The sequence below is a fragment of the Pristiophorus japonicus genome, chromosome 9 (genome assembly GCF_044704955.1).
Source record: "Pristiophorus japonicus isolate sPriJap1 chromosome 9, sPriJap1.hap1, whole genome shotgun sequence".
NCBI lineage: Eukaryota > Metazoa > Chordata > Chondrichthyes > Pristiophoridae > Pristiophorus > Pristiophorus japonicus.
The window spans coordinates 216,367,946-216,388,350 of NC_091985.1; the positions used below are offsets into that span (position 1 = coordinate 216,367,946).

Sequence of the window (20,405 nt, forward strand, 5' to 3'; positions counted from 1 at the left end):
CTAGTCTCTGAATTAACTGTCGCTTTCCATCTTAAAAATGAATTCCACCATATTATGGTCACACTTCCCCAGAGGGCCTCGCACAATAAGATTGCTAATTAGTCCTCTCTCATTACACAACACCCAGTCTAGGATGGCCAGCTCTCTAGTTGGTTCCTCAACATATTGGTCTAGAAAGCCATCCCTAATACACTCCAGGAAATCCTCCTCCACCGCATTGCTACCAGCTTGGTCAGCCCAATCTATATGTAGATTAAAGTCGCCCTTAATAACTGCTGTACCTTTATTGCACGCATCCCTAATTTCTTGTTTGATGCTGTCCCCAACCTCACTACTACTGTTTGGTGGTCTGTACACATCCCCCACTAGCGTTTTCTGCCCTTTGGTATTCTGCAGCTCTACCCTGTGCTGCACCATTTGTCATGAACGTTTGGAGGACACTCACTTTGTGCAATGCCTGTCAGTGCCCAATCATAAATTCTGTTTCCCATGCTCTCGGGAGAGCATCAAGGCTCAGGGTGCGAATGGAGAAGTTTATTGACCCAGTGGAGAAAACTGTCCTTTAGTAGGTTCGAATGTCCCTTTTGGGCATTCATACAAGGAGAGATTGCTACAATCTTAGCAGGGGATGTTAAGGTCAAAAAAGAAAGAGACCCGTATTTTTTTAACTTCAGTAATTGAAGTAAAATGTGAATAAAAACTAAAACGTTTGTCTTATGTATAGACTTGAATTTCCCCACATCATCCAAGCTAATGTCCTTTCTTACTATTGCGTTAATTTCCTCTTTCACCAGCAACGCTACCCCACCTCCTTTTCCTTTCTGTCTATCCGTCCTGAATGTGACCTCTGCCCTTTTGTACTCTACACCCCTATTTATAAAACTTAGGATCACATGTGCTTTTTTAACCACTTTTTCATCTTAAAGATTTGTGTATCTGAACCGCTTGTAGGTGTGAGAGATATTAACATAACATGGCTAAAATACATTGACATCAAATAGCTGATTAATGTGTATTATGGGAAAGAGAAGTTTAGTCTGAGTTAGAAACTCAAACAATCGATTCACTGCAGACAGGTTGCCATGGCAACACCGATAAGACATTCCATTCACTGAACCCACTGTTGGAATCTGTAATCAGATCAGGGGAAAGTACAGGGTTTGTCTGTTATTAACCACAATATAAGCTTAAAACAGCGGGAGGAATAGAATAGATTAAATTATAATGTGTGATGTTTATACCTATAACTGTGAAACAATCAGAAGTCATGTAATTAACAGCAGGCAGGGGAATTTAGGGATAATGAGAAAATTACTGAAGAAAAGTAACTGCTGGGAACCAGGGAAAGTGTCCTTGTAAATCACAGATTAGAGAATTTCCAGCTGTCTTTTCCTCGCTTCCTGCCCAAACCCAGCAGAGAAGACAAAGAAGAGTCCGATGCCAGAGGTGATCACTGCAGGGTATAAAAGTGAGGGGAGACTGATGTAAGGGGGTAATCGGGACTGGCTCACTCAGGGCGCCCGAGGTTCCATCTAGCGGGCTGACCCCGTGTCAGTTACTGTGGACACGCGGGACTTGCCTGTTTACTCTGATTGATGGATCAATATAAGGTACGTCAGTGGACTGAGAATCTGCTCATCTTGTATTTCTTAGTAAGACATTAAAGTTGCTGACACTGCTAATTAATAAGGCAAGACCTTAGCTAGAATCTTACAACCCTAAATCTCTCTACTCCTCTACTCTTTTTAAAGTTTTTACCATTTAATGTACATTTCCTCCCAAAATTTATCATTACATTTCTCTGCATTAAATTTCATTTGCCATTTACCTGTCCCATTTACTAACCTGTGCGTTCACACTGAAGTCACTTACGGTCCTCTTCACAGTTGGCCATGGTATGTTGGCCTTCATAGCTAGGGGATTTGAGTATAAGAGCAGGGAGGTCTTACTGCAATTGTACAGGCCCTTGCTGAGGCCTTGTTATTGAGGGAGTGCAGCGAAGGTTCACCAGACTAATTCCAGGGATGGTAGGACTGACATATGAGGAGAGACTGGATCGACTGGGCCTGTATTCATTGGATTTAGAAGAATGAGAGGGGATCTCATAGAAACATATACAATTCTGACGGGACTGGACAGGTTAGATGCAGGAAGAATGTTCCCAATGTTGGAGAAGTCCAGAACCAGGGAACGTAGTCTACTGATAAGGGGTAAGCCATTTAGGACTGAGATGAGGAGAACATTCTTCACTCAGAGAGTTATTAACCTGTGGAATTCCCTATCATAGGGAGTTGTTGATGCCAGTTCATTGGATATATTCAAGAGGGAGTTAGATATGGCCCTTACGGCTAAAGGGATCAGGGGGTATGGAGAGAAAGCAGGAAAGGGGTACTGAGGTGAATGATCAGCCATGATCATATTGAATGGTGGTGCAGGCTCGAAAGGCCGAATGGCCAACTCCTGCACCTATTTTCTATGTTTCTATGTCCCTCTTTTGGCGTCATCTGGAGATTTTGATCTTGACCTGATGGGCCTACATCCTAGGGTTTTGAAAGAGGTGGCCATTGCGATAGTGGATGCATTGGCTGTCATCTTCCAAAATTCCATAGATTCCAGAAAGGTTCCCGCAGATTGGAAGGTAACTAATGTAACCCCACTATTTAAGAAAGAAAGGAGAGAGAAAATGGGGAACTACAGACCAGTTAGCCTGACATCAGACGGAGGGAACATGCTAGAATCTATTATTAAGGACATGGTAACAGGGCAATTAGAAAATAACAATAGGATTGGGCAGAGTCGACATGGATTTATGAAAGGGACAAATCTGTTAGAGTTTTTTGAGGTTATAACTAATAGAATAGATAAGGGGGAACCAGTGTTTGGATTTTCAGAAAGCATTCAATACGGTGCCACACAAAAGGTTATTAAACACAATTAGGGCTCATGGGATTGGGGGTACTTTACTTGCATGGATTTAGGATTGGTTAACTGACAGAAAACAAATAAACAGGTCAATTTCGGGTTGGCAGGCTGTTACTAGTGGGGTGCGGCAAGGATCGGTGCTTGGGCCCCAGCTATTCAGAATCAAATCAATGATTTGGATGAGGGGACCAAATGTTATATATCCAAGTTTGCTGATGATATAAAGCTAGGTGGGAATGTAAGTTGTGAGGAGGATGCAAAGAGGTTTCAACGGGATACAGACAGGCTAAGTGAGTGGGTAAGAACATGGCAAATGGAATATAATGTGGAGAAATGTGAAGTTATCCACTTTGGTGGGAAAATTGGAAAAACAGAGTATTTTTTAAATGGTGAGCGATTGGGAAACGTTGGTGTTCAGAGGGACCTGGGTGTCCTTGTACATGAATCACTGAAAGGTAACATGCAGGTACAGCAAGCATTTAAGAAAACAAATGGTATGTAGGCCTTTATTTCAAGAGGATTTGAGTATAAGTAAAAATATCTGACTGCAGTTATATAAGGCCCTGGTGAGACCACATCTGGAATATTGTGTACAGTTTAGGTCTCCTTACCTAAGGAAGAATATACTTGCCATAGAGGGAGTGCAACGAAGGTTCACCAGACTGATTCCTGGGATGGGGGCATTGTCCAATAAGGAGAGATTGAGTACACTAGGCCTATATGCTCTAGAGTTTAGAAGAATGAGAGGTGATCTCATTGAAACATGTAACATTCTTACAAAGCTTGACAAGGTCGATGCAGGGAGGATGTTTCCCCTGGCTGGGGAGTCTAGAACCAGTGGACACAGTCTCAGAATAAGGGGTCGGCCATTTAGGACTGAGTTGAGGAGAAACTTCTTCACTCGGAGGGTGCTGAATCTTTGGAATTTTTTACCCCAGAGGGCTGTAAAGGCTCAGTCTTTGAGTATATTCAAGGCAGAGATCAGTAGATTTTTGGATATTAAGGGAATCAAGGGATATGGGTACAGTGCAGGAAAGTGAAGTTGAGGTAGAAGATCAGCCATGATCTTATTGAATGGCGGAGCAGGCTCGAGGGGCCGAATCGCCTACTCCTGCTCCAATTCTTATGTTCTTCTGTTCTTATAGAAACATAGAAAATAGGTGCAGGAGCAGGCCATTCGGCTCTTCAAGCCTACACCGTCATTCAATAAGATCATGGCTGATCATTCACCTGAGTACCCCTTTCTCTCCATACCCCTTGATCCCTTTAGCCATAAGGGCCATATCTAACTCCCTCTTGCATATATCTAACGAACTGCATCAACAACTCTCTGCGGTAGGGAATTCCACAGGTTAACAACTCTCTGAGTGAAGAAGTTTCTCCTCATCTCAGTCCTAACTGGCTCACCCCTTAACCTTAGACTGTGTCCCCTGGTTCTGGACTTCCCCAACATCGGGAACATTCTTCCTGCACCTAACCTGTCCAGTCCCGTCGGAATTTTATATGTTTTTATGAGATCCTCTCTCATTCTTCTAGTGAATATAGGCCCAGTCGATCTAGTCTCCCCTCATATGTCAGTCCTCACATCCCGGGAATCAGTCTGGTGAACCTTCGCTGCACTCCCTGAATAGCAAGAACATCCTTCCTCAGATTTGGAGACCAAAACTGAACACAATATTCCAGGTGAGGCCTCACTAAGACCCTGTACAACTGCAGTAAGATCTCCCTGCTCCTATATTCAAATCCCCTAGCTATGAAGGCCAACATACCATTTGCCTTCTTCACCGCCTGCTGTACTTGCATGCCAACTTTCAATGACTGATGTACCATGACATCCAGGTCTCGTTGCACCTCCCCTTTTCCTAATCTGCCACCATTCAGATAATATTCTGCCTTCGTGTTTTTGCCACCAAAGTGGATAACCTCACATTTATCCATATTATACTGCATCTGCCATGCGTTTGCCCACTCACCTAACCTATACAAGTCACCCTGCAGCCTTTTAGCGTCCTCCTCACAGCTCATACCACCACCCAGCTTAGTGTCATCTGCAAACTTGGAGATATTACACTCAATTCCTTCATTTAAATCATTAATGTATATTGTAAATAGCTGGGGTCCCAGCACTGCGCCCTGCGGCACCCCACAAGTCACTGCCTGCCATTCTGAAAAGGATGCACTTATCCCGACTCTCTGCTTCTTGTCTGCCAACCAGTTCTCTATCCACATCAGTACATTACCCCCAATACCATGTGCTTTAATTTTGCACACCAATCTCTTGTGTGGGACCTTGTCAAAAGCCTTTTGAAAGTCCAAATACACCACATCCACTGGTTCTCCATTGTCCACTCTACATTCTCAAAAAATTCTAGAAGATTTTTCAAGCATGATTTCCCTTTCATAAATCCATGCTGACTTGGACCGATTCTGTCACTGCTTTCCAAATGCGCTGCTATTTCATCTTTAATAATTAATTTCAACGTTTTCCCCACTGTTGATGTCAGGCTAACCGGTCTATAATTACCCGCTTTCTCTCTCCCTTTTTTCTTAAAAAGTGGTGTTACATTAGCTACCCTCCAGTCCATAGGAACTGATCCAGAGTCGATAGACTGTTGGAAAATGATCGCCAATGCATCCATTATTTCCAGGACCACTTCCTTAAGTACTCTGTGATGCAGACTATCAAGCCCCGGGGACTTATCGGCCTTCAATCCCATCAATTTCCCTAACACAATTTCCCGCCTAATAAGGATTTCCTCCAGGTCCTCCTTCTCACTAGACCCTTGGTCCCCTATTATTTCTGGAAGGTTATTTGTGTCTTCCTTCGTGAAGACAGAACCAAAGTATTTGTTTAATTGGTCCACCATTTCTTTATTCCCCATTCTAAATTCACCTGAATCTGACTGACTGACATTTGTCTTCGCTAATCTTTTTCTCTTCACATATCTACAGAAGCTTTTGCAGTCAGTTTTTATGTTTCCTGCAAGCTTCCTCTCATACTCTATTTTCCCCCTCCTAATTAAACCCTTTGTCCTCCTCTGCTAAATTATAAAATTCTCTCAGTCCTCAGGTTTGCTGCTTTACTGGCCAATTTATATACCTCTTCCTTGGATTTAACACTATCCCTAATTTCCCTTGTTAGCCACGGTTGAGCCACCTTCCCCAGACAAGGATGTACAGTTGTTGAAGTTCATCCATGTGATCTTTAAATGTTTGCCATTGCCTATCCACTGTCAACCCTTTAAGTATCACTCGCCAGTCTATTCTAGCCAATTCATGTCTCATACCATTGAAGTTACCTTTCCTTAAGTTCAGGACCCTAGACTCTGAATTAACTGTGTCACTCTCCATCTTAATAAAAAATTCTACCATATTATGGTCACTCTTTCCCAAGGGGCCTCGCACAACAAGATTGCTAATTAGTCCTTTCTCATTACACATCACCCAGTCTCGGATGGCCAGTCCTCTAGTTGGTTCCTCGACATATTGGTCGAGAAAACCATCCCTAATACACTCCTGGAAATTCTCCTCCACTGCATTGCTACCAGTTTGATTAGCCCAATCAATATGTAGATTAAATGTTACATCCCGACCGACTCTTGAGAATCCCTGGCGCAAAGCCACTGAAAGTGGAGGAGAATCATCCGCGAAGGCGTCAGTCACTTCAAGTCTCTTCGTCGGCAGCACGCGGAAGCCAAGTATAAACAGCGGAAGGAGCATACGACAAACCAAGTACCCCACCCACCCATCCCTTCAACCACCCCCTGCCCCACCTGTGACAGAGACTGTAGGTATGGTATTGGACTCATCAGTCACCTTAGAACTCATTTTAGTGTGGAAGCTAATCATCCTCGACTCCAGGGTACTACCTACAAAGAAGATATGAATGTATTAAGGCAAATGGTATGTTGACGTTCATAGCTAGGGGATTTGAGCATAGGAGCAGGGAGGTCTTACTGCAGTTGTACAGGGCCTTAGTGAGGCGTCACCTGGAATATTGTGTTCAGTTTTGGTCTCCAAATCTGAGGAAGGACGTTCTTGCTGTTGAGGGAGTGCAGAGAAGGTTCACCAGATTGATTCCCGGGATGGCTGGACTGACATATGAGGAGAGACTGGAGCGACTGGGCCTGTATTCACTGGAGTTTAGAAGGATGAGAGGGGATCTCGTAGAAACATATAAAATTCTGATGGGACTGGACAGGTTAGGTGCAGGAAGAATGTTCCCGAAGTTGGGGAAGTCCAGAACCAGGGGACACAACCTAAGGATAAGGGGTAAGCCATTTAGGACTGAGATGAGGAGAAACTTCTTCACTCAGAGGATTGTTAACCTGTGGAATTCCCTACCGCAGAGAGTTGTTGATGCCAGTTCATTGGATATATTCAGGAGGGAATTAGATATGGCCCTTATGGCTAAGGGGATCAAAGGATATGGAGAGAAAGCAGGAAAGGGGTACTGAGGTGAATGATCAATCATGATCTTATTGAATGGTGGTACAGGCTCGAAGGGCCGAATGGCCTACTCCTGCACCTATTTTCTATGTTTATCAAGGAGGCATTGAGGGTGTCCTTGAAGCATTTTCTCTGCCCTCCTGAGACTCACTTGCCAGGACAGTGCTCAGAGTAGAGTGCTTGTTTCTGGAGTCCAGCATCGGGCATGCGGACAATGTGGCCCATCCATTGGAGCTGATCGAGCGCGGTCAATGCTTCAGAGCTGGGGATGTTGGCCTGAGAGACTTGCAGAATGGGCATATAATTGGCAAGTGAATTTCAACACCAATAAATTTGAGATATTACATTTTGGTAAAAAAAAATAAGGTGGTCAGATATTAGTTGGAAAACAAGAATCTAAATGGGCTAGAAGAGCAAAGTGATGTCGTAATACAAGTACACAAATCACTAAAAGTAGCGACACAGGTTAGCAACGCCATAAAAAGAGCAAACCGAGCACTAAGGTTTATTTCATGGGGATTGAATTGCAAAGTAGAGAAGTTTTGCTAAAATTGTATCGAACCTTGGTTGGACCACATTTGGAGTACTGTGTACAATTCAGGTCACCATATTATAAAAAGGATATAGAGGCACTGGCAGGGGTGGAAATGAGATTTACAATGATGATACCAGAAATACAAGTTTATGCCTAAAGGGAAAGAATGAACAGGCTGGGTCACTTTTCTCTTGTAAAGAGAAGGTGGAGGGGTGACCTAATAGCGGTCTTTAAAATTATGAAAGGTTTTGATAGAGTGGATATAGAGAGAGTGTTTCCACTTATGGGGAAGAGCAAAACTATAGGCCATCAATACAAGATAGTCACCAAGAAATCAAATAGGAAATTCAGAAGAAATTTCTTTACTCAGAGAGTGTTGGGAATGTGGAACTCGCTACCACAGGGAGGGGTTGAAGCGAATAATTTAGATGCATTTAAGAGGAGGCTAGATAAGTATATGAGAGAGAAGGGAATAGAGGGTTGTGCTGATAGTTAGATGAGGAAAGACAGGAGAGGGCTCGAGTGGAGCATAAACACTGGCATCGATTGGTTGCGCAAAATGGCCTATTTCTGTGCTTTATATTCTATGTACCTGCCCTGGGAGTACTTGACGGGACATAGTAGAGGGAACTTTATTCTGCATCTAATCAGTGCTGTACTGCCCTGGGAGTGTTTGATGAAACAGTGTTGAGGAAGCTTTATTCAGTATCTTTTTTTATATCTAATCAAGGGATGTGGGCGTCACTGGCAAGGCCAACATTTATTGCCCATCCCTAATTGCCCTTGAGAAGATGGTGGTGAGCCACCTTCTTGAACCGCTGCAGTCTTTGTGGTGAAGGTACTTCCACAGTGCTATTAGGGAGGGAGTTCCAGGATTTTGACCCAGCGACGACATACTTCCAAGTCAGGATGGTATGTGACTTAGAGGGGAACATGGAGGTGGTGATGTTCCCATGTGCCTGATGCCCTTGTCCTTCCAGGTGGTAGAGGTCGCAGGTTGGGAGGTGCTGCCGAAGAAGCCGTGGCAAAATGCTGCAATGCATCTTGTAGATGGTGTACACTGCAGCCACGGTGCACTGGTGGTGGAGGGAGTGAATGTTTAAGGTGGTGGATGGGGTACTAATCAAACGGGCTGCTTTGTCCTGTATGGTATCGAGCATCTTGAGTGTTATTGTGGCTGCACTCATACAGGCAAGTGGAGAGTATTCCATCACACTCCTGACTTGTGCCTTTTAGATGGTGGAAAGGCTTTGGGGAGTCAGGAGGTGAGACATTTGCCACAGAATAGCCAGCCTCTGACCTGCTCTTGTTGCCACAGTATTTATGTGGCTGATTCAGTTCAGTTTCTGGTCAATGGTGACCCCCAGGATGTTGATGGTGAGGGATTCGGTGATGGTAATGACGTTGAATGTCAAGGGGAGGTAGTTAGACTCTCGTTTGTTGGAGATGGTCATTGCCTGGCACTTGTGTGGTGTGAATGTTACTTGCCACATCTCAGCCCAAGCCTGAATGTCGTCCAGGTCTTGCTGCATACCAGCATGGACTGCTTAATTTTCTGAGAGGTTGCATTTGGAACGGAACACTCTGCAATCATCAGTGAATATTCCCACTTCTGACATGATAATGGAAGGAAGGTCATTGATGAAGCAACCGAAGATTGCTGGGCCTTGGGCACTGTCCTGAGGAACTCCTGCAGCGATGTCCTGGGGCTGTGGTGATGGACCTCCAACCACCACAACCATCTTCCTTTGTGCTAGGTATGACTCCAGCCAGTGGAGAGTTTTCCCCCTGATTCCCATTGACTTCAGTTTTACTAGGGCTCCTTGATGCCACATTTGGTCAAATACTGTCTTGATGTTGAGGGCAGTCACTCTCACCTTACCTCTGGAATTCAGCTCTTTTGTCCATGTTTGGACCAAGGCTGTAATGAAGCCTGGAGCAAAGTGGTCCTGGCGGAACCCAAATTCACTATCGATGAGCAGGTTATTTGTGAGCAAGTGTCACTTGATAGCACTGTTGATGACACCTTCCATCACTTTGCTGATGATTGAGAATAGACTGATGGGGCAGTAATTGGCCGGATTAAATTTGTCCTGCTTTTTGTGGACAGGACATATCTGGGCAGTTTTCCAAATTGACGGATAGATGCCAGTGTCATAGCTGTGCTGGAACAGCTTGGCTTGAGGCGCAAATCTTCAGCCACAACAGTCAGTTTGTTGTTGACGCCCATAGCCTTTCCTGTATCCAGTGCGCTCAGCAGCTTCGTGATATCACATGGAGTGAATCGAATTAGCTGAAGACTGGCTCCTGTGATAGTGGGGACCTCAGGAGAAGGCCGATATGGATCATCCACTCGACACTTCTGGCTGAACATAAGAACGTAAGAAATAGGAGCAGGAGTCGGTCATTTGGCCCCGTGAGCCTGCTCCGCCATTCAATAAGATCATGGCTGATCTGATTCTGGCCTCAACTCCACTTCCCCGCCTGGTCTCTATAATCCATGACTCCCTTATCATTCAAAGATCTGTCTATCTCCACCTTAAATATATTCAAAGATCGAGCCTCCACAGTGAAGATACAAAGATCAGTGTCCTCATCCAGGCCAACATCCCCAGCATTAAAGCACTGACCACACTTGATCAGCTCTGCTGGGCAGGCCACATTGTCTGCATGCCAGACACGAGACTCGCAAAGCAAGCACTCTATTCTGAACTCCTTCATGGCAAACGAGCCAAAGGTGGACAGAGGAAACGTTACAAGAACACCCTCAAAGCTTCCCTGACAAAGTGCAACATCCCCACCAGCACCTGGGAGTCTCTGGCCAAAGACCACCCTAAGTGGAGGAAGCATATCCGGGAGGGCACTGAATGCCTTGAGTCTCATCGCTGACTGCATGCAGAAGACAAGCGCAGGCAGTGGAAAGAATGTGCGGCAAACCTGTGCCACCCTCCCTTCCCCTCAACGGCTGTCTGTTCCACCTGTGGCTCTCGTATTGGACTGTTTAGCTATGTAAGGACTCATTCTAAGAGTGGAAGCCAGTCTTCCTCGATTCCGAGGGACTGCCTATGATGATGATTACAACGATGGAAGGAAAATCAATGTGTGAGGAGGGCACAAAAAACCTACAAAAGGACATAGACAGGCTAAGTGAGTGGGCAAAAATTTGGCAGATGGAGTATAATGTTGGAAAGTGCGAGGCTATGCACTTTGGCAGAAAAAAATCGAAGAGCAAGTTATTATTTAAATGGAGAAAGATTGCATAGTGCTGCAATATAGTGGGACCTGGGTGTCCTGGTGCATGAAACACAAAGGTTAGTATGCAGATACAGCAAGTGATCAGGAAGGCCAATGGAATCTTGGTCTTTATTGCAAAGGGGATGGAGTGTAAAAGCAGGGAAGCCTTGTTACAGCTATACAAGGAATTGGTGAGGCCACACCTGGAATACTGCGTGCAGTTTTGGTTTCCATATTTAACTGCTTTGTAGGCAGTTCAGAGAAGATTCACTAGGTTTATTCCACAGATGAAAGGTTTGATATGAGGAAAGGTTGAGAAGGTTGGGCATCTACTCATTGGAATTCAGAAGAATGAGAGGTGATCTTATTGAAACATATAAGATTATGAGGGGGCTTGACAAGGTGGATGGAGAGAGGATGTTTCCACTGATAGGGGAGACTAGAATTAGGGGGCATGATCTTAGAATAAGGGGCCACCCATTTAAAACTGAGATGAGGCGGAATTTCTTCTCCCAGAGGGTTGTAAATCTGTGAAATTCACTGCCTCAGAGAGCTGTGGAAGCTGGGTCATTGAATAAATTTAAGACAGAGATAGACAGTTTCTTAACCGATAAGGGAATAAAGGGTTATGGGGAGCGGGCAGGGAAGTGGACCTGAGTCCGTGACTGTATCAGCCATGATCTTATTAAATGGTGGAACAGGCTCGAGGGGCCGTATGGCCTACTCCTGCTCCTATTTCTTATGTTCTCTGGGGTAGAGAATGACAAAGATTCATGACCCTCTGAGAGAAGAAATTCCTCCTCATTTCTGTTTTAAATGGGCGACCCCTTATTCTGAAACTATGCCCTCTAGTTCTAGATTCCCCCACGAGGGGAAACTATCTCTCTGTATCTACCTTGTCAAGCCCCCTCAGAATCTTATATGTTTCAATAAGATCACTTCTCATTCTTCTAAACTCCAAGGCATATAGGCCCAAACTGCTCAACCTTTCTTCATATGACAACCCCTCCATCTCAGGAATCAACCTCATGAACCTTCTCTGAACTGCCTCCAATACAAGTATATCCTACCTTAAATAAGGAGACCAAAACTGTACACAGTACTCCAGGTGAGGTTTTACCAATGCCCTATACAGTTCAAGCAGGACTCCCCTGCTTTTATACTCATCTCCCTTGCAATAAAGCCCAGCATTTCATTTGCCTGATTACTTGCTGTACCTACCTGCTGAAGATGGTTGAAAATGCTTCAGCCTTGTCTTTTGCACTTGCATTCTGAGCTCCGCCATCATTGAGGATGGGGATATTCAAGGAGCCTCCCCCGTTAGTGGCTTAATTGTCCACCACCATTCACAACCGCATGTGCAGAGCTTTGATCTGATCTGTTGATTGCGGAATTGCTTAGCTCTGTTATAGCATGCTGCTTAGCATGCATGCAGTCTTGTGTTGCAGCTCCCCCAGCTTGGTACGCTTGTTGTTGCTCCTGGTATGCTCTTCTGCACTCCTCATTGAACCAGAGTTGGTCCCGTGCCTTCATGGTAATGGTACAGTCAGGGATATACTAATTGATATTGGGAAGACTGAAACTATTGTTTTCGGTCCCCACCACAAATTCCGTTCCATACCAACTGACTCCATCCCTCTCCCCAACTTCTGTCTGAGGCTGAACCACACTGTTCTCAACCTTGGTGTCATATTTGACCCTAAAATGAGCTTTCAACCACATTTCCGCAGCAAAACTAAGACCTCCTATTTTCACTTCTGTAACATCATCCATCTCCGCCCTTGCCTCAGCTCATCTGCTGTTGAAGCCCTCATCCACGCCTTTGTTACATCTAGACTTGACTTTTCCAATGCACTCCAGGCTGGCCTCCCACAGTCTACCCAACGTAAACAAGAGATGATCCAAAACTCGGCTGCCCGGGTCCTAACTCGCATTAAGTCCCGCTTGCCCATCATCCCTGTGCTCGCTGACCTACATTGTCTTCCAGTTAAGCAATGCCTCAATTTTAAAATTCTCATCCTTATTTTCAAATCCCTCCATGGCCTCCCCCCTCACTATCTCTGTAATCTCCTCCAACTCTACATCTCTCCGAGCTGCCTGCTCTCCACTAATTCTGCCCTCTTGATTACAATTGCTTAAACAGTGGTGGCCATTGCTTCTGTTTCCTAGGCCCCAAGCTCCAGAACTCCCTGCCTAAACCTCTCTAACTCTCTATCTATCTTTCCTCCTTTAAAATGCTCCTTAAAACATACCTCTTTGATTAAGCTTGTGGTCACCTACGCTAATTTCTACTTAGGCGGCTCGGTGTCAAATTTAAAAAAAATCTCATAATACTCCTGTGATGCGCCTTGGAACATTTCACTACATTAAAGGTGCTATATAAATACAAGTTTTATGCCTGGACATGAAGTTACAGATTGTTGCAGAATGCAATTCTCCTGCTGATGATGACCTACAGCGCCTCATGGATGCTCAGTTTTGAGCTGCTGTATCTGTTCTGAATCTATCCCATTTCATTATTATCATAGGCAGTCCTTTAGAAGTGAGGAAAACTTGCTTCCACTCTTAATATGAGTCCTTAGGTGGCTGAACAGTCCAATATGAGAACCACAGTCCCTGTCACAGGTGGGACAGATAGTCATTGAGGGGAAGGGTGGGTGGGACAGGTTTGCCGCATGCTCTTTCCGCTGCCTGCACTTGATTTCTGCATGTTCTCGGCGATGAGACTCGAGGTGCTCAGCGTTCTCCCGGATGCACTTCCTCCACTTAGGGCGGTCTTTCGCCAGGGACTCCCAGGTGTCAGTGGGGATGTTGCACTTTATCAGGGAGGCTTTGAGGGTGTCCTTCTAACGTTTCCTCTGCCCACCTTTGGCTCCTTTGCCATGAAGGAGTTCCGAGTAGAGCACTTGCTTTGCGAGTCTCATGTCTGGTATGTGGACAATGTGGTCTGCCCAGCGGACCTGATCAAGTGTGGTCAGTGCTTCAATGCAGGGGATGTTGGCCTGATCGAGGATGCTAATGTTGGTGCGTCTGTCCTCCCAGGGGATTTGTAGGATCTTGCGGAGACATTGTTGGTGGTATTTCCTATTTATCCCATTTAGTATAATGCTAGTGCCGCACAACATGATGGAGGGTATCTTCAGCGTGAAAACAGGACTTCATCTCCACTATAACTGTGCAGCAATCACTGCTACCAATGTTGTCAAGGACAGATGCATCTGCGAAAGATAGATTGATGAGGACGAGGTCGAGTAGGTTTTCCCCTCGTGTTGGTTCTTTCATCACCTGCTGCAAACCCAGTCTGACAGCTATGTCCTTCAGGAGTCGGCCTGCTCAGTCACTAGTGATGCTACCGAGCCACTTCTGTTATTAATCACATCCGGGACTGAACCATGACAGAGTGACTGTGTACATGGGTTTCTCTATAAATTGTTAACTTAGCTCAAGTCAGTCACAGAAAATTATTTCCTATTCACGAATATGGGCTATTACCCAGCATGCCCTGCGGGGGAGAATGTGCTGCACCCAGACTACAGGAGCCCAGTGCACAGGCGCGGTAGCAGGCTGTGTTTGGAGCATGCGCAGTGTGAGTGCGGGAATAGGCCACAGGCTGCAGACGGGCTCCGTAAAGCGGCCGACGGATGCGAGGAGCCGGAGAGTAAAGGACCTGGTGGGTGACGGGGAGGCTTCATAAAGAACTGATGTAGGCCGGAAAGCCCGAATAATAAGCGGAAGGTCTCGCGTTTGCAGCTTCGGTGCTTTCTCCCTGTAACAAGCCCAGATTAACGGCTGCCATCTTTGGGAAGGTTCAGTGCTCCGCCATCGTGAATCAGCAAGAAGCAGTGCGCACGCACGGCCATATTCGTGCAGGAACAACGAGTGGGAGGGATTCCTTGTCTGTTCCCAACTCAGTTCCAATACCCGGGAGAGAACATCAGTGACTCAGTTATTTTATTCTCATTCTCCACACACCGGATTTCTTCACAATCTCTCCTGAAGGAGCGAGTGAGTGTTGACCTTACGGTTTGCAACACAATTGTAACATAATTGGATGCAATTGCCCCCCCCTGTACAGTCCCAGGGTTGGAATCCCCATGTACAGTCCCATGGTTATGATCTCCATGTACAATCCCAGGATTAGGTTCCCCATGTACAATCCTAGGGTTAGGATCCCCATGTACAGTCCCAGGGTTGGAATCACCATGTATAGTCCCAGGGTTCGAATCCCCACGTACAATTGCAAGATTAGAATCCTCAATGTACAGCCCCAGGGTTCGAATACCCATGTACTGACCCAGAGTTAGAATATGTCTGTACAGTCGCAAAGTTTAAATCCCCATGTACAGTCCCAGGGTTAGAATCCCCATGTAAAGTCACAAAGTTTAAATCCCATGCATAGTCCCATGGTTAGAATCCCCAGGTACAGTCCCATGGTTAGAATCCCCAGGTACAGTCCCAGGTTTAGAATCACCATCTACAGTCGCAGCGTTAGAATCCCCACGTACAGTGCCACATTTGGAATCCCCATGTTCCACATCTGAAGGGGATTGACAGGGTAAGTTGTGTCCCCTGGCTGGAGTGTGTACAACTCAGGGGCATAGTCTCAGGATAAGGCCAATTAAGACAGAGATGAGGAAATCCTTCACTCAGGGTTGTGAGCATTTCGAATCCCTGCCGCAGAGGGCTGTGGATGCTGAGCCTTCGAGTATATTCAAAACTGAGATTGATGTTTGGATTCTCGAGGAATCAAGAGATTTGAAGATCAGGTGGGAAAGTGGAGTAGAGGTCGACGAACAGCCATTATTTTTTTGAATTGCGGAGCAAGCTCGAGGCATACGGCCTACTCTTGCTCCTATTTCATATGTTCCTATTTTTTATGTACAGTCCCAGGGTTGAAATACCCATGTACAGTCCCAGGGTTGAAATCTCCATGTACAGTCCCAGGTTTGGAATCCCCATGTAGAGTCCCAGGGTTAGAATCCCAATATTCAGTCCTCGGGTGGAATCCCGATATACAGTCCGAGGGTTAGGATCCCCATGTACAATCACAGGTTAGAATCACCATGTACAATCCCAGGTTAGAATCCTTATGTGCAGTCCCAGGGTTAGAATCCCCATGAACAGTCCCAAGGTTAGAATCCCCATGTACAATCCCAGGGTTGGAATCCCCATGTATACTCACAGAGTTAGAATACCCATGTATACTCACAGGGTTAGAATCCTCATGTACGGTCCCAGTGTTGGAATCCCCAGGTACAGCCCCAGGGCTGGAATCCTCATGTACACCCCCAGTGGTGGAATCCCCCAGAGCGACCGCTGCATCAGCAACACTGAGTGTGGCTCTCGGGATACGACTCAGTGTTGCTAGGCCCAGCACCAGGAAACCCAGGGACAACAACAACTTGCATTTATACAACAGGCCCAGCAATTCCAGATGTTCTGTATCAGAGTGAACGCTGGATGCGGAAATCGGTCCCAGGCCTGCTGTCTGTTTGTTGCATCAGTTTCAGCTGGAGTGGGGATGGAGGAGAAGCTGCTGGGTTTTATCCCCAGTACTTCTGAATCCAGTAGAACCGACAATTTCTAATATGGGACTGTCAAGTAAGGTGGGTTCCCTTCCCTGAAGGACTACAGTGATCAGTTAGGTTTTTACTGCAATCTGGCAGCTTTCATGGTGACATTTCTCCAGCCCCATAAATGATCAGATTCAATAAGCTCAATTTCACAACTACTTTGATGTTTTTGTGGATTCTCTCTCACACTCCCGACTTCCTGTTTAAAATTCATTTTGCAGCATGATAGAAGGGGAGGATTTGCAGATGCGAAACTCAAACCAAACATCATGTCAAGATCTGACAGTGTCACTCGATTCATCGGGACATGACTATCATCGGCCTTCGAATATGGAAGCAAAATGCACCATTCACAGTGGGGCGAAATGCTACACGTGCTCTGTGTGTGGACAAGACTTCAGCCGATCCTCTGACTTATCAAGACACCAGCGAGTTCACACTAGGGAGTGGCCATTCACCTGCTCTAAGTGTGGGAAGGGGTTCACTCAGTCATCCCTTCTCACTGAACACCAGCAAATTTACACTAGGGAGAGGCCATTCCCCTGCTCTGAGTGTGGGAAGGGGTTCACTACTTCATTCGACCTGCTGACACACCAGCGGGTTCACACTGGGGAGAGGCCGTTCACCTGCTCTGAGTGTGGGAAGGGATTCACTCAGTCATCCAACCTGCTGGTACACCAGCGAGTTCACACAGGGGAGAGACCATTCACCTGCTCTGAGTGTGGGAAGGGATTCACTCAGTCAACCCACCTGCTGATACACCAACGACTTCACACTGGGGAGAGGCCGTTCACCTGCTCGGAGTGTGGAAAGGGTTTCACTCATTCATCCCATCTCACTGTACACCAGCGAGTTCATACTGGGGAGAGGCCGTTCCCCTGTTCTGAGTGTGGGAAGAGATTCTCTAATTCATCCCACCTGCTGACACACCAGCGAAGTCACACTGGGGAGAGGCGGTTCACCTGCTCTGATTGTGGGAAGGGTTTCTCTACTTCATTCGAGCTGCTGAAACACCAGCGAGTTCACACTGGGGAGAGACCATTCATCTGCTCCATGTGTGGGAAGGGATTCACTCAGTCATCCAGCCTGCTGACACACCAGCGAGTTCACACTGGGGAGAGGCGATTCACCTGCTCCGAATGTAAGAAGGGATTCACTCGGTCATCCCTCCTCACTGAACACCAGCGAGTTCACACTGGGGAGAAACCGTTCACCTGCTCCGAGTGTGGGAAGGGATTCACTCGGTCATCCAACCTGCTGACACACCAGCGAGTTCATAAGTGACTGCAGGGATTGGATTCTGCTGTTCGTGCTACCGTTCATCACATCCAGGACTGAACCATGTTCATTCTGACAGTTGGGGTTTGTTTCTGCTGATGTTAATAACCCCTGTAACTGGCTGGAGTTTAATATTTGGGATATAGGCAAATAAATTACCGTTGCTTTCAACATATTGTTGTAGATTTTTGTCTTTCCCACCTGGAGTGTTTAGCATCACCTGGCTGGAGCTCAGAAAGGACAATCTCGGGGGAGGATCGTACAGGAACAGAACTGCAGCCTGGACACAGTCCTTCAGGGCCACACTGAGAGGAACAAACGGCACTTTGGTCCTTCTTGTCTCTCTTCACTGACAGCAAACTCTCTGTGTAGGTTAATCTTGAGACATGTAAGGTCCAGATGATATCTACCCAAGGGTGTTTAGAGAGATGAAATGGATGCTCTGTGAGCCCCTTGCCCCTATCTTCAACAGCTTGAGTTTGTAAAGAAGTTGTTAGGTTGGTGAATGGGGGGAATCAGGTTGACATTGTCTATCTCAGGGCTGTCACATTCATTTCCTGTGGCGGATGTGATCCAATATCCTGGCACTTGCCGTGGGCCACATTCAGCAAAAATGATTAAAATAGGAATAAATGAAGACAAACTACATCGGAATTTACATTTAGATTTTATTTACTGCCGCTCCTCCGATCCCTGGCACCTCTTAGCTTGAGCATTCATGAACTGACCCTGCTCAGTCCATAACCACAAATAAATCATTGCATTGTTCTGACTGTGACCACAAGGCTGTGTCACTCTCCGTACAAAGACTATCTCTTTACACATCCCCTTTCTGCACAATTGCAGCAGACATGAGCAAGGACGTAAGGCTTATTAAAAGACACACATTTCATTGCAGCAAAGATTACACTGGGAGAAATGTTCAGTTATTTTCCATTACAGGAAAAATGCAGATCAAACCAGCAGCACACTGGCACCTTAACAGTCTCTCATCGGCCTGCAGGCTTTTGTTAAATACATTTGCTGAATGGATATAAACTTAACCCAGCTTTGTAGGCATGATGCTCTATTCACATATTGAATGTGGAAGAGACGCTGTGGGGCACACGCTAAGTCCAGTAGTTGAAAGTGATTAACAGACTGGGTTTTGTGTTTAGTGATCCTGGGCATGTTACCAATACCAGCAAAATTGAAGGCCATGGAATAAAAGGGACAGTGGCAGCATGGATACGAAATTAGCTAAGTGACATGAAACAGAGTAGTGGTGAATAGTTGTTTTTCGGACTACAGGAAGGTATACAGTGTGTTCCCCAAGGGTCGGTACTGGGACCACTGCTTTTCTTGATATATAGCAATGACTTAGGCTTAAGTAACAGGGCACAACTTTCAAATTTGAAGATGACTCAAAACTTGGAAGTATAGTGAACAATGAGGAGGATAGTAAATTTCAGGAAGACATAGACAGGCTTGTGAAATGGGCAGACCCATGGCAGATAAAATTTAACACAGAAAAGTTCAAAGTGGTACATATTGGTAGGAAGAACTAGGAGAGGCAATATAAACTAAAGGGTACAATTTTAAAGGGGTTCCATGAACAGGGAGACCTGGGGGTATATGTGCACAAATCGTTGAAGGTGGCAGCACAGGTAGAGAAAGCAGTTAATAAAGCTTACGGGATTCTGGGCTTCATGAATAGAGTACAAAATCATGGATATTATGATGAACCTGTATAAAATACTGGTTTGACCTCAACTGGAGTACTGTGCCCAATTCTGGGCACTGCATTTTAGTAAATATATGAAGGCCTTAGAGAGGGTGCAGAAAAGAATGATTCCAGGGTTGAGGGACTTCAGTTACATGGATAGATTGGAGAAGCTGGGGTTGTTACCATTGGCAGTTGAGAACCAGAGGACACAAATTTAAGGTGATTGGCAGAAGAACCAAAGGCAACATGAGAAAAAACCTTTTTACGCAGTGAGTGGTTAGGATCTAGAATGCACTGTCTGAAAGGATAGTGGAGGCAGACTCAATCACGGCTTTCAAAAGGGAGTTGGATAAATACCAGAAGGAGAGAAATCTGCAGGGCTATGGGGAAAGGGTGGGTGAGTGGGACTAGATAAAGCTCTTGCAGTGAGCCTGCAAAGCCTTGATAGGCCGAATAGCCTCCTTCCGTGCTGTAACCACTCTCTGATTCTAAGGTGATGAAAAAGATGTTGCCCAGGATGTTACATCTCCCGGACACTGGGACCCAGTTGGCAACAGACTCTGAAGCCCCGCCCACTCTAGGTTCCTGCACCAAGATAGCCGCGCATGCGCCGTGACCCCGCCCACCCGGCAAACGCGGGGCCTGTGGGCTCTTCGGGGCCTGAGGCCTACACCGTGTATTTACAAAGATTCCCAGCCTACCTCCGGTC

The 20,405-nt window shown here is 45.8% G+C and overlaps 1 protein-coding gene across 1 annotated transcript in view; it reads left to right on the forward strand.

The window, feature by feature from the left end:
- Nucleotides 1-20,405, forward strand: part of LOC139273674 (zinc finger protein 850-like) — a 179,692-nt gene that overhangs the window by 17,285 nt on the left and 142,002 nt on the right. The window contains exon 3 of the mRNA XM_070890711.1: nucleotides 16,935-17,993. Coding sequence (XP_070746812.1) covers nucleotides 16,936-17,993 — 1,058 coding nt within the window. The 5' untranslated portion in view covers nucleotide 16,935. The remainder of the gene's footprint in view (nucleotides 1-16,934; nucleotides 17,994-20,405) is intronic.